Here is a 13,284-nt window from a genome sequence, read left to right as displayed (position 1 = left end):
AACTCCAAAATGCAACTCGAAAATTAACTCGAGATCCTAACTCGAAAATCCAACTCGAAATCCTAACTCGAAATCCAACTCGAAATCCTAACTCGAAATCCAACTCGAAATCCTAACTCGGGAGTTAGTTTGTCTCGATAAATTTCAAGATTCGTCGTCCATGACTTAGCTCCATTACATATAATTGTAAGTATTATAAAGCCTGATATCATTAACGATATAATTGGTTTGAGTGTGATAGTGAGATTTATAGTGAGATTTATCAAGGGTTGTGTTTTCTTCTGCCGAAACTGAAGTCTAAGGCAGGTACAACAAACAGAAGTCTTGATAATTATCAATACCATGTGGAAACCGAATCCAGCAGCTTATAACGTGGGCATAACATATTTAGCACATGTAAATTAAATATACTCACTTCTAAAGATTTTCATAAGGCATTCACAAACATTGGCTGCGGTCACATCTAGGCTACTAACTATAGTTAAGACGGTGTTAACTATAGTTAGCTTTTTCGGTAGTGCGACCGCTTCTCTGTTCACCCTAACTATAGTTAGAAAATTTACGCCTCGCTGATCCAAAACAATACAGATTAACTATAGTTATACCCAAGCAAGGTTCATGGGTTAGTCTTAAGTTTACAAACGAAAAACCAATCAGAATGCGACAATTCTTTTCGCACATGCGAGATGAACATAGATATGCAAAACAAGGCGTGAAGGGAAGGAAAAAAGAAAAACAACATGCCAAGAAATTACACATCACCAATGTTAGCAAAAATAAAGCTTGAATTCTTCGGCGTCTAGCATCCTTACTTCATTTTATTTTCTTCAACGCCGAGATGCCGTGCAAAAATGAGAAAAAAAGAGAAAACAACTAGACACAGATCAACAACAAGGGCTGTCATTAACTAATTGAAATTCGAAATTATTCAAAAGCTAATCAGATCTAACTATAGTTAACTACATTGGTGTGACCGCTAAGACGACCGAATGCACTAACTATAGTTAGGTATGACGTCACGTAACTTGAGACTAATTACAGTTAAACTTTAGTTACGTCGTAGATGTGACCGCAGCCATTATCTGAAACGTTTCAAAGCTTTTTTGAAAAAACAAAACAAAAAAGAACTCAAGGATTTTTTTTTTTAGTGAAAAAAGGTTGTGCTGTAAAGTATTATTTAAAAGATTCGTAACTGGTTGTGTGAAAACAGTTTAATGAAACTATTATCTTTGTTTAATTAATGCTATGTCACGGTGTATACAGCATCATTTGTACCTTCTCGTCTCATCGACTTTGAGTTTCCCATCTGCCTTGTGTGGGGGAAGACGTGTGTTTAAAAGGGATAATGTGTTTCAAGAATTATTATAAGATTGTGGTTTGCAAATATAATGTCGTGGTTCAATTTTACCTTTCGTAAAATTGTGATTTTTCTTTGTTCTGGCTTATGATTATATATGATAATCACCGACACTGAGGTGAATAGTTGTTTTAGTATATACTCAAACAGGATGACTGTTGACTAGTTTATTACGTTAACGAAAACAGTTTTCGCGCGCGAGTTGCTCGGAGGTGATTAGTTAGCAATTATCCTGCGAAATCGCGCGGAATATCGCCTGATACTTAGCCGACTCGGCCTACGGCCTCGTCGGCTAAAATCAGACGATATTCCGCAAGATTGAGCAGGATAATTGTTTTATTATTCAACAAAATGTCAACGAAACACATTTTGCACATAGAAAAACTGTAATTGTGCAGCGCTTTACAAGATTTCGGACGAATCTTCGCAACCTACGAATACCGCAGGATATCTGTTATGTACGGATGACAGATATCGTTAACATTTTGACCATATATGGGCAGCGCGCGCATCTGTTCAATAATAACAAAGGATATTCGGAGTTTGAGTAGCTGATCAGCGCGCGCCAAAAACGCTATCCACTGTTTGAGTATGTACTCAATAATAATAAATATATATGTAACAAAATAAAATATTACATTGTACCATCACAAACATAGGGTTGTGCTATCTACATTAGGGAAACAACACAACTTTTATAATCTACCGACGGAAGTTAGTTCTGCCGTTGTTGAGTTGCTGTAAAATGACCAAAACCAGGGGAAAGCTACGGAAAAGTGTAATGTAAAGTTTTGATAATTGGTTTGTAATGTGTGCTGAAATCAATTACAACATTAAAATTTTGTTTTATAACGCGGTATGTGAGTTGCTTCGTTTCAACATGTTTTTTCCAAAGTGGGACTCCTGGCCGTATACAAAACGGGCAAATACAATTCATCCAACTTATGAATAACCGTAGTAACGGCTATGCGCGTTACTTAATAACGAAAATGAGCAAATGGTTTTACCTTTCTCGACGTATAAAGTTGGACGCAAGAGTCTGATCTGAGAGATATGAACGATTTCAAAACTCAAGCCGTACAAACTCGGGTACAACTGCCAAAGTGCGGCTGTTAAGTTGTTATACACAAATCCACTGTTCCTTAGCCGGAAATGATAACGATTTATTGTTTGTTTAAGAATCGAGGCCCGGTAATATGGGCAACCCTTATCTTTCAACTTGTTTCGTAAAATTATTGCGGCAACATAATGCGTAAAGGTCTCCGCACACGTGGGGACAAGTCGCAGGGACATGCTGCAGCAACAAGTAGCAGCGACAAAATCATGTGTTGTTCACATGAGTAGACATGAGTTCAACGTTATGCAACATGTTGCCGCAACTTGAAACTTTACAACTTGTTATGCATGCAACAGTGCCTTGCCGAGACAAGTTGAAAGTAAAAGAGTGCGCGTATTGCTGGGCCTTTAGTGTCACTCACAACCCACTAGTACATTGGTTGTTCTTCAAATGTAAAATAGAACGAGGAATGCTTCATATTACATTGTTAATTCAATGTCGCAGTTGTGAGGATTGCTGTAATGTGACATACATACAGCAAGATTTGTTTTAGGATTGTTTACAAGGTCAAAAAACAAAAACGAACACAAATAAAAAAATGGATTCGAATTGAACAACTTTAATAAATATCCCTTCTAAAGTTTGGCTAATCACTGATAAATAAAACTTTGATATCTACCTCTTAAAAGTATAATCTACCTCTTTAAAGTATAAAGTAAAAATAGCTTTTCCATTTTATACGTGTTGAACAACACTTTAAAATCTTGAAATATGATTTATAGTTCGTTGCACAAAAGTGCCTTTCGTTATAACCCTAAACAAACCATAGTAAGTTTACAATCTAGAATAAATTCCTCGAGATTAACAAAAAGACACTTATTCCTCGCCTGATCAGTTAAACATTCATGTTTCTCTAAGCATGAATCAACGGCTACTACGTTTAGAGGGCTTGACCAAAAGAAAATCTTTTTTCTTGGTTATTAAAATCTGAATACAGAATTTACCGAATTAAAAACTAACATAGCACAAAGGAAAAATTGCAGAGCAGAGTCTACGATAATAGAATAATAGAAATGAAACAATTTCAAAAACATCGCAAAACTGGCTTTAGTATAGAATGTGACATTGAATATACGAGAATTTATTTTTTATCGAGCAACTTATACGGAAATAGTTTCTTATCATCCATTGAACTTCATCGAAAACCAAAACCGAAATTATCTTTTATTTTTGACAACACACCTCATTACCTAGTAATTAAATTATGTGCAATTCAATCGAAGCCTTTACTTGGTAAATTTGTTATTTGAAATTTGTGGAACCCGTAAAAACCAACAAGAGTAGTCAAAGAACGTTTATATTCTTTAGCTTCTAAGGTAAAAGTTGGCGACATTTGAAGCCATGAACATTGTAGCCATTTTATGTCATTTTCAAAAGAGTTACGAAGAAAACATTTTGTGAGGGGTTCGTTGTAAAATAGGCATCTAGCACTCTTGTAAGTCTTCCAGGCGCGATTCTCGAGCTCATTGAATGCTAGACCATGGAGAGGGAAGGCACGCAAAACCAAATTGGGTTATGCTTTTCCGAAATTTAATGACCTTCTACTAGAAACGCTTGTTCAAATACTGTGAATTTTCTTTTTAATTAACGCAGCTAAATTCTGGAAAACGTATAAATAAGGGTTCCCTAGCTTCAAACTGCCGCTTTTTGGACAAAATTAAACAGCAAAATTGTTAAATCAGACTCAAAGTTCTTTGACGATCACGTAGTTTTTGGAGCAGGATTTTTGAGCAAGTATAAATCAGTTAGGCGTAAAAATGCCAAAAAGGCTCAAGTATTGGATTAAGACACTTTTGTTCAGTTCGAAAAGGACACATTAACTACTACTCTTGCTCGAAACTTGAAACCCCAAAATATTATTCATAAAGAATACGAAAGACACTTCCAATATTTGAAATAATAAATAAATCTTAAAATCTGACTCCAAACTAGTGGTGGAATCCTTTGCTGAAAAGCTAAATTACAAAAATGCAACATCTAGGCTTGGTCTTACTGCACAGCCAATTGGTCATTTTCCATGATTATCAAGATCTGTCCCTTGCAAAGAAGTTGAACGTGACACTTCGAAATAACCCACTGCCTGATGCTCAACTTGTTGTAGTGTCTTCATAGTTCCCTTGACTACCAAGATCTGTTGCTTGCAAGGAAGTTGGCTCCACTTCTAAATCAACCACTGCCTGATCTTCGACTTGCTGTGGTATTGCGGTCACATGCGACTGATCATTTACTGAATCATTCAGATCCGGCTCGGAATTCATTGCTGATTGAGGATGACTAACCTCGGAGATACCGGCTGCATCTGATGCATCCCCGTATTCACACCCCTCAGCTTGTTGAGAGGCTGTCGCCTTCTGCGAACCATTAGCTGACGTCGTTAGACTGAGGTCATTCCTGTCAGAATTACCAGCCACATCAACGGAAGCTTGCTGGGAAACTGAATTCAAAGAACATCCTTGAACTTCCGATGACAACTGTTGTTGGATGTTACCGAGACTGGCGGAATTATATAAACGACCATCAAAACCAGAGACAGAACCTTGTGCACCTGAACTTAGAGAACATCCCTGAACTTGTTGTTGAAGGTTACCGAGACTTGCGGAATTATATAGACGACCATCAAAACCAGATGCAACACCCTGTCCAAAAACAGCGGGTCCTCTCATCAGCCGTTGAAAACCAATAGCTGAATGCGATCCACTCATGCCACTGTAGCTTCCAAACATGGACCCACCAAATGCCCCACCAGCCTTTGATTTAGAAATGCCACCTAAGATACCAACCGATGGTAGAAACAAATGATCATTTCGTAAGGAACTTCCTGTCTGTAAGAAGCCACTGCTCCGCGAAGCATCAAACCCACTCAAGGACCTTCCATGAAAAAACGACGATGGTGAGCGGGACGAGAACAGACTCTGACGAGCTGATGCTACGGATGAAGAGCCTCCAATGCCATACCCTCGGTTGCTTAGGTACTGATCATCTCTTGCCAAAGTCCCTTGCACCTGAGTTCGCACGTCACTTAGAGATTGACTTAAAAGGGATCTGGTATCTCTGGCCTCTCGACTCAGCCTTGCTGCACCACGTGGACTGTGGGCTATTCTGGATTTATCAAACATTCCACTTCGCTGTTGAGAACTCAAATTGAGATCAACCATTGATGATGCTATCCTGTTGGTTTGACGATTAAGATCACGGCCTCTTTCCAGGCTTGAGGAAAAACGTACATTTGTGTTCTAGAGGAGAACAAAAACAGATTCATGTACGCTTAGAATATATACAATGCCAAATGTTGGAGCAAGACAAAGCTGTAAACTACATGATTACAACTATGGAACACACCACAACATCATTTTACGAGGAGGGTGATGGGCAAAAGACCCTGGGTACAAAACATGGAAGCAACGGGTACAAAACATGGCGAAAGTTTAAAAATAGTAAAAACAAAGCTAAATAGGAAAATATAGGCACCTACCTTCCTGGTTTTTGATTGGAGTGAACGTGTTTGGCGTTCTTCGATGTCGTTCATTCTGTCCTTGAGTACGTTCATTTGGCTTTCTAATGTATTCGTTTTTGTGGCGAAGTTCTTGTCATGAAGAAGCTCTGTTGCATCAGAAGAGTACCTCAAGGAAAGAGAGGTTCGATCCTGCAATAAAATAAAGTAAGTATCAATACTGATCACGGCACACCGTAAAAGGTATAATTATGCGTCGGTATGGAGTAAAAGTTGAAAACCTTCCAGCTACATAGTGGAATGGAACGTGGACCCTGCATGATCCATTAGCACGGCAGTCTTGGAGGGCTTTTGCCTAACCACCAATTGTTTTGATTCGAAAATCAGAAAATTGAAGACAAGCTTTTTCGGGATGCCAAGACATATGGTAACACGTGCGAATATACATAAATAAAGGAAATGTTTCAACCATACAGTATTCACTTTTTATAAAACTAAATGGGAATTTTGTTCTGACGACAATTTTGAGTTTGGAATTCCACCATCTTCTTTAACCAGAGCTTCTCCTGGCATCAGTTTTCCACAAAATGGCAACATTATTGTGAGATTTTGCTTTTGCTAAATAACTTAAAATCACGATAATGACTCATAAATTAAACGTGTTTTTAAAAGTGTAAAGTAAGTTTCTATGAGAAAAAGGTAAATTTCCAAACTCACCAAATTTTTTGTCGTCGCCATCGATGATTGCAACTGTGCAGCAGTCGCGTGTAACCTCCTTTTTAAATCATCAATTTGCCTTCTGTATTTTTCCTCTAGACGATCCCTTTCCCGATCAAAATCTTCTTGCATCTGAACTTTCTCTTGTTTGTAACTGGCTTTGATGTCATATTTCTCTTTCTTCAACAATTCTACTTCGCGCTCTAGGTCATATATTCTATCTTCCATCTGTTTTACCCCACGTGAAACTCTCCATTCTACATCCATCTCCGATTTAAAAAGCGATTCCTTCTGTGCAGACATACTTTTGTCTATGAGAAGGCTGTAAGTGTTTTGTACTCCTTGACTAGAGAGCTTTAGTTGGATTTGCTTTCGCTGCTCTTGCAGTGACGTAATCTCTTTCCTAAGAACACGAAGCGTTTCCTCGTACTTCTCCCTTTCTTTGTCCAATGCAGCTCGATATTTCATCTGAAGACTTTCTCTCAGTTGACTCTCTATGCTTGTTGTATCTTGCTCAATCTCCGTTTTCTTATATTCGAATTTAATCTCCAGTTGGTGTATTTCTCTTCGATGCTTTTCCTCCATACTCCGTATCTTGCTTTCTGTCACAGTCAGCTTTCTCCTCAGGTCGTTTATCGATTTTTGTGCATCTTCCCTCTCTTTTCGTAGTCTATCGCACTCGTCCTTTACCTTGGTTACGGTCTCTGTCATCACTGTGATCCGGCTGTTGCTGCTTCCTCTTTCTTTTTTCACTTTGTTCAGAATGGTCTCCTTTTCGCGCTTGAGCTTTTTTACTTCTTCTGTCAATTTACGAATGGTGTTGTGAAGACATACACTGTCCCCTTCCCTGCCTACTGCACTGTTTCGCCTCTCATCTTGCAGCTCTCTTTTAAGTTTCTGTCTCTCATTTTCAAAGGCTTCCATTTGGAGCTTGATCTGCCTCCGTAGCTCATCCATTTGTTCTTTCTGATCCCTAACAAGGTCAGCCATACTTCCACCCCCATCTTGATAATTTGTCGCACCTGACGGATTTCTAATACATGGGGAGACTCTTTCTACTGAGTCTTTGTAGTCCGTTGGGACTGTCCTTTTAAGTTGTTCGATTTGTTTTTCGTAATCATCAATTTTACGCCTGAACTCCTCTTCAATCTCAGTTTTCATCTTTCTGATCTTTTGCGCGTTGTCATATTCCAGATCGTCCATTTTTCGGCTGTGATTCCTCTCTATGTCACGAAGCGTCTCTTGCAGTTCTTTATTCTCATTTCTTAGAGTATCTATCTTACTCCTCAAATCAGATATTGTTTGTTGAGAGGCCGAACTCGATGTTTGTTGATTGCCCGTGGCGCACACAGGAATTTCACCATAATCCAAAGAAGTCTGATTTGCTACAAGCTCGCTACTGCCCGCATTCTGTTGTCGGAGTCTATCTTCTATTTCATTTATTCGTCTTTCCATGGTTTTTCTCTCATCTTCAAAGCGCCGTCTGTAAGTCTCCTTCTCATTTTCAAACTCACTTCGGATTCGTTGTTTTTCTTCTTCCAAAACTCTGATTTCCTCGTCATACTTCCTTTTCCTCTCGTATAAAGTGCTCTCCAGTTGTTCCGTCTGCTTCTTAAACACATCAACGCTCTTGTCAAGTTCATCTTTTACAGTCTTGGCCCTGCTTCGCTCAAAGTTAATTTCTTCTGTAAGCTGAGCGGTTATTTCACTCTTTTTCCTCTCCAGACGTTCGTTTGCTCTTTCCAAGTCGTAAATCCTAGTCTCAAAGGAATTTACCTCCGCCTCCATGCTTCTGTTAATTTTCACCTGCTCGTTGTACTTTTTCTCGATCAACTCCTTCTCGCTCAGGATGTCGTTGATTTGCGATGTCTTGTCCTTGCTGTAATTCCTTACCCAGTCCTCTTTTTCATTTCTGAAATTCTCTTCCATTTGTCGGATCTTTTTGGAGAGGTTTTCGACGTCCTCTGTCAGTCGTCTGTTCTTATCTTCTACCTGCTGCACGCTCGACAACGAATTGTCTAGCTCCTTTACCAGTTCTCTCTGTTTGCGGATCATTTCATCTTTCTTAGTAGTGAGCTCTTCGACCTCCTCGGACAGCTCGATAACTTTATTCTCTAATTCCTTCTTTTTCTTGACATCTCGCTCGAGCACTCGGCAGTTTTCTCTTAGCTCATTTATTTCAATCACGAGATCATTTACATTTTGCCTACTGCTTGTATGTTCAAAAACGTCACGTTCGTGATTATGCTTTATATTTGTCGTGTTGGAGGTTCCACTGCCGATATTGTGCTCGAGCAAGTCGTTGATCTGGTACAAAAGTTTCTTGTTTTCTTCCTCTAGTCGCTCCTTCTTCCGAACTTCTTCGTTGAGTTTTCGTTTCCACTCGCCATCCATTGTCAGCATTCGAGGCTCATTTGGAACAAGCTGAGTACCAGCGTGTGTTTGTTGCGCCACGTTCGACTGCATCATCACCTGATTGACAGCTGACCCATTGAGATAGGCGACAATTTCTTCTCTCTCTTTCTCGAATTGGATTTTCAGTTCTTGAGCTTCATGAAAGAACCTGGCCTCCATTTCCTTCTTCTGTTTGTCAGATTCTATCAATTCGCCCATCAGCCGTTCGATTTCCATTGATAATCCCGCTTTATTCTGAATTTCTTCTTCAACGTTTCGCCGCAACTCGCTGACGTCTCGCGAGTAACTCTCCTCTAATGCGGTTCTTTCTCCGATAATTTCGTTTTCAGTTTTGTAGGCTTCTTCCATCTTGAGAAGTATTTCTTTCCTTTCTTCCTCAAGCTTACGAATGTTTTCTTCCAGTTGACGAGTTTGTTCTTGCAGTTGTTTGTTGCTGGAAATTTCCATCCCAAGTTTGATCTCCACCTGGTGAATTTCCTCTTCATATGACTGCTTCATCTGTGACATTTGGACTTCGTAATCTTCAACAACCGTAGATTTGGAATACAGCTCATTTTCTAACACCTTACTCTCTCTTTTGTACACTCTAAGGTTGTCTTCGGCCTTGCTGTTCACTTCGTCAAGAAGTCTTTCCTGTTCACGAGTACATCTTTCCAATTCCCTAACGCGATCTTCGAGTTGTGCCTTTTCTTTTTCAAGCCTTACAACGTCTTCTTCGAGCCACCTTTGCCGTTCGCTGGTATTTACAGACCCTTTGTCCTCCATTATGACTTGATTATTTTCCTGTTTGTCTATCACATCAATGATCTGCTTGAAAAGTTCATTTTCTTGAGCCAAGAGAGCCACTTCTTGCTTGTACATCTCAGTGTTCACCGAGACTGAACCATCGCTGGTAGAACTGGAGATGAAGACTCCACCACTGGTACCTAGAGATGTTTCTGCCAATGCACCCTGTGTCATCGCTGCTGTGCTTGAACCGACCCTTGTCTGTATGGCTGTCCTCAGTTGCCCAAACTGTGCTTTAAGGTGGCTATTCTCCAGCCGTAGTGCCTGTAGCTCTTCTTCGTAGGTCGAGAGGTTTCGCGAAAGCTCGGAAAGCTTTTCCTCAAAATAGATCTTTTGGTCATATTCTTGATGAAATTTAACCTCCAGAGATTCTCTGTCCCTCTTTTCCCGCTCGTATCTAAGACGCAGATCATCTCGGTCTCTGACCAACTGTTGGTAGTTACTCTCAAAGTAAACCGTGTCAAAGTCAAGTTGTGGTTCTGTTTCGAAGTCCAGGTAACTCTTGGCCACCAATTCCCTGGACAATTCAGGGTCTTGCTCCCCGGAGTCCATAGTAGTTTCTGTTAGTTTAAATTATAGCTTATGCTTAAGAGTAATAGTAATTGAATGTAACTGAATAAAATATGTACACAAAAAAAACTGTACACAAATGGTTGCTAACAAGCTAATCCATTTGCCTTTAGCTATAGGGCTCAACACGTCCACAATTTAACACGACAACAAAGAAATCTATTAAAATGAATTATGTTAATGGACAATCCCTAGAATATTTTCTATAACAGAACTGACCAACCTAAACGCTAATAAACCCTACAGCTACGAGTGATTGCTTATAAAGTTGAATTTATTGCGATAACGGTTGCTCTTCATTGCTTACACGAATGGAATAAAGTATAGGTTGCCTCTAGCTTGGGTTCCTATTGGCCTTTTTCTAGTAATAACGTTGACAACGGATATTGAGATATACTATGCCAGAAACAGGCACATTCTAAACAAATGCGTTCGTCGATTTGAGCTGGCCACTAAACAGGTCCAAGAAATTATGATGGACTCAACATGGGTAATCCTAATGTCTTTAAGGCAATTAATCCAATTACAGCTAAAGAAATCTCATTTGTTAACGCCAAAGAAAACAAACCCTGAATGTAAACCAGTAGTGGCCATCAATTAGTTCTTTGCTGCAAGTATGGTGGAAACTAATATAAAGTGTTTTGCAGATAACACATTTGGTGATGCTAAGCTAGAAATTCATATTGACATTTTTTAAGCCCAAAGCACAAGACATCTCAATTTCATGCGAATCTTACTAACAAGATTTAGAAGCAAGTTTGTTTGAGAATTTGGAACTGGTAGTGATTCATTGTGGGAGATTATAGAGGAGTCTCACACGGATTATTGGCGTAACTGATATGCTTTCAAGCACAGAAATCTGTTGTCGGTATTTTGAAGATAACTATCTTTCAGTTGTCTCAAGTGACCACACGTGAACTCAACTGTTTGGACGCCGCCGCTGTGTTTTGCTTATTGACTGGTAGTGCGACTGGTGACTGCATTCAGCGCAAGAACGTTTAATGAAGAAAAGTCAAAACTGGAACTAATAACTGAAAGCCTAATACAACAAATAGATTAATCCTTCCCGTCACATAGTCCTTAACAACGGTTTTAGTAGCGCGTTTGTTTCATTTTGACGGAAAACCTCTCTGATTGGGGTTTCCAACTGTTGAAAACTTTCCTTGTTTTGAATTATTTCGCGCGCTTTTGTTGGAAAACTCATTTTCTTTGTTACACAAAATAAAGTTATTTCAAGATAACAAAACTTTCAAAGAATTTTATGCAAGGTGCCAGAGGTAATCGTAGTAGGTGACGATTAGGACATGGTAGGCTAAAGCTCGAGTTCAAATAGCTGTCAGCGTTTCGAAGCCAGTCGTCTTGTAATGAAGCACTGGGAATATGCAATTTCAGCTTCAAATATGACCCGCGTGATAATTCGTGAATTTTCTTCTAGCCTTTATTTTTTTTATCAATTTCTAGTTTCTGGCCGACCAGCATCTACGAAGCGACTTGCAAATTTGAAATCTTGTAATAATCAATTTGAAAAATTCATTTGTCAACAGAAATTATCTAATATCCACTACTCCATCTCAACCTGTCACATTGATCAGTGCGCGCGACGAGAGACAATTCACGCCGCCAAATGGTAATCCGAATTTAAACATATTAACACCATGCATCTTCGCTTTGTATATTTATCGGTATGAAGTTCATGCTGTTGAAGTCACTGGATCTATATATAAACGATATATCTACCTGAAGATTTTTTATATACTGGGATATCCAATTTTGGAATATATTCAACTACATGCAAACTTCATGTACGTACCTGTGCTGATAACCAACAGCTTTTGAAGACCTGATACAGGTGTAAAATTCCTCTCGAGTTCAAGCGAGTGTTGAACTCTACACAGCCGAGGAAAATGGTTTTCCCAAGAAGACAAGTTCTTAAGATGAGGAAAATCCAGACAAGGACGCCAATTTAAACTCGCTGGAGAAAATAATCCAGACTTCACGAGAAATACTGGTTGTGGTTAAAAGCAAGCGCTCCTATTGGCTACTCAAAGTGATAAATCAAAACATATTGACTTAAAAGGAAATAGTTTTAACCTTGGTTTTGACGTTGCTATTCCTAACAACGACTGCCAAGACGTTTGCGGTTCGAAATTAATGCCAAAATTCTAGCGGTGAGTATTCATAATAAGAGCGAAAGAAATTTGTCTTTTAACGCATGGCACAATTCGTACACAATACGGGGAAGGGATTCAACGACAAATGCACCATTTTAAAACTCTAGGCATTTCCAGCGCTTTACAAAATTAAATTAACAAGTTCTGACTGAAACAAATTACACGTTTTCATATAAATCAGTCACCAAGTAATCCCTTCTACGACAATAGGATCAAGGGGTTCTCTAATGAAGTAAACCAGCATTTACGGTAATGAAAGTTGAAAGACGCTCAATTAAGGATGCTTTACGGTAATTTCTTGGTCATCTATTCTTAATTGCTAGGGATACCAATAACTAAATAGATCTTGCTTGTTTTCTCATTTCCGGGGTGTTCTTTTACCTGTTGCTAAGGTATTCTGCATTCTAGGATTTCTACGAGAGTTCTTGTAGATAGTGCTCAGCCGTGCAACAGTACATCATGTGGGCCTGCTTTTTTTTCACATTACTCCCAACAATTTCTTTTGCAATGCCTTTTATGTCTGGACCGCAAAAGATTAAGGCAATCAACTTGTTAACGGAAAGCATTAAAATCACTCAGAAGAGAGACCACAAATACTGGGAATAAACTAGTGATAAGTGCAAGTTGAAAGCAAGTGATTACAAATGCAAAAATGTTTGGTCTTAATTCCTGTGCTTACATTAATTCGTTAGGAGATATG

At 39.1% G+C, this 13,284-nt stretch overlaps 1 protein-coding gene across 1 annotated transcript; it reads right to left on the bottom strand.

The window, feature by feature from the left end:
• Positions 1 to 4,222: 4,222 nt before the first annotated feature.
• On the bottom strand, positions 4,223 to 12,747 carry LOC144661760 (uncharacterized). The gene is made up of 4 exons (XM_078522594.1): positions 12,224 to 12,747; positions 6,643 to 10,403; positions 5,947 to 6,117; positions 4,223 to 5,707 (listed from the first exon to the last, which is right to left on the bottom strand). Exons 2-4 carry the CDS (start codon positions 10,393 to 10,395, stop codon positions 4,562 to 4,564), a joined length of 5,070 nt encoding a protein of 1,689 aa, XP_078378720.1. The 5' UTR covers positions 10,396 to 10,403; positions 12,224 to 12,747; the 3' UTR covers positions 4,223 to 4,561.
• Between the last annotated feature and the right edge of the window lie 537 nt (positions 12,748 to 13,284).

This window comes from Oculina patagonica, chromosome 1, assembly GCF_052425735.1.
Source record: "Oculina patagonica isolate OP01 chromosome 1, crgOcupat, whole genome shotgun sequence".
Lineage (NCBI taxonomy): Eukaryota > Metazoa > Cnidaria > Anthozoa > Scleractinia > Oculinidae > Oculina > Oculina patagonica.
Note: the sequence above shows the minus strand (reverse complement) of the source record. Positions and strands in the feature narration are given on the sequence as shown.

Coding starts and splice junctions, on each gene's coding strand:
- LOC144661760 (XM_078522594.1), bottom strand. CDS start 10,395: ATGGACTCCGGGGAGCAAGACCCTGAATTGTCCAGGGAATTGGTGGCC. Junction 6,118..6,642: donor TGGCGACGACAAAAAATTTG/GTGAGTTTGGAA, acceptor ATTTTATTGCAG/GATCGAACCTCTCTTTCCTT. Junction 5,708..5,946: donor TCCAATCAAAAACCAGGAAG/GTAGGTGCCTAT, acceptor GTTCTCCTCTAG/AACACAAATGTACGTTTTTC.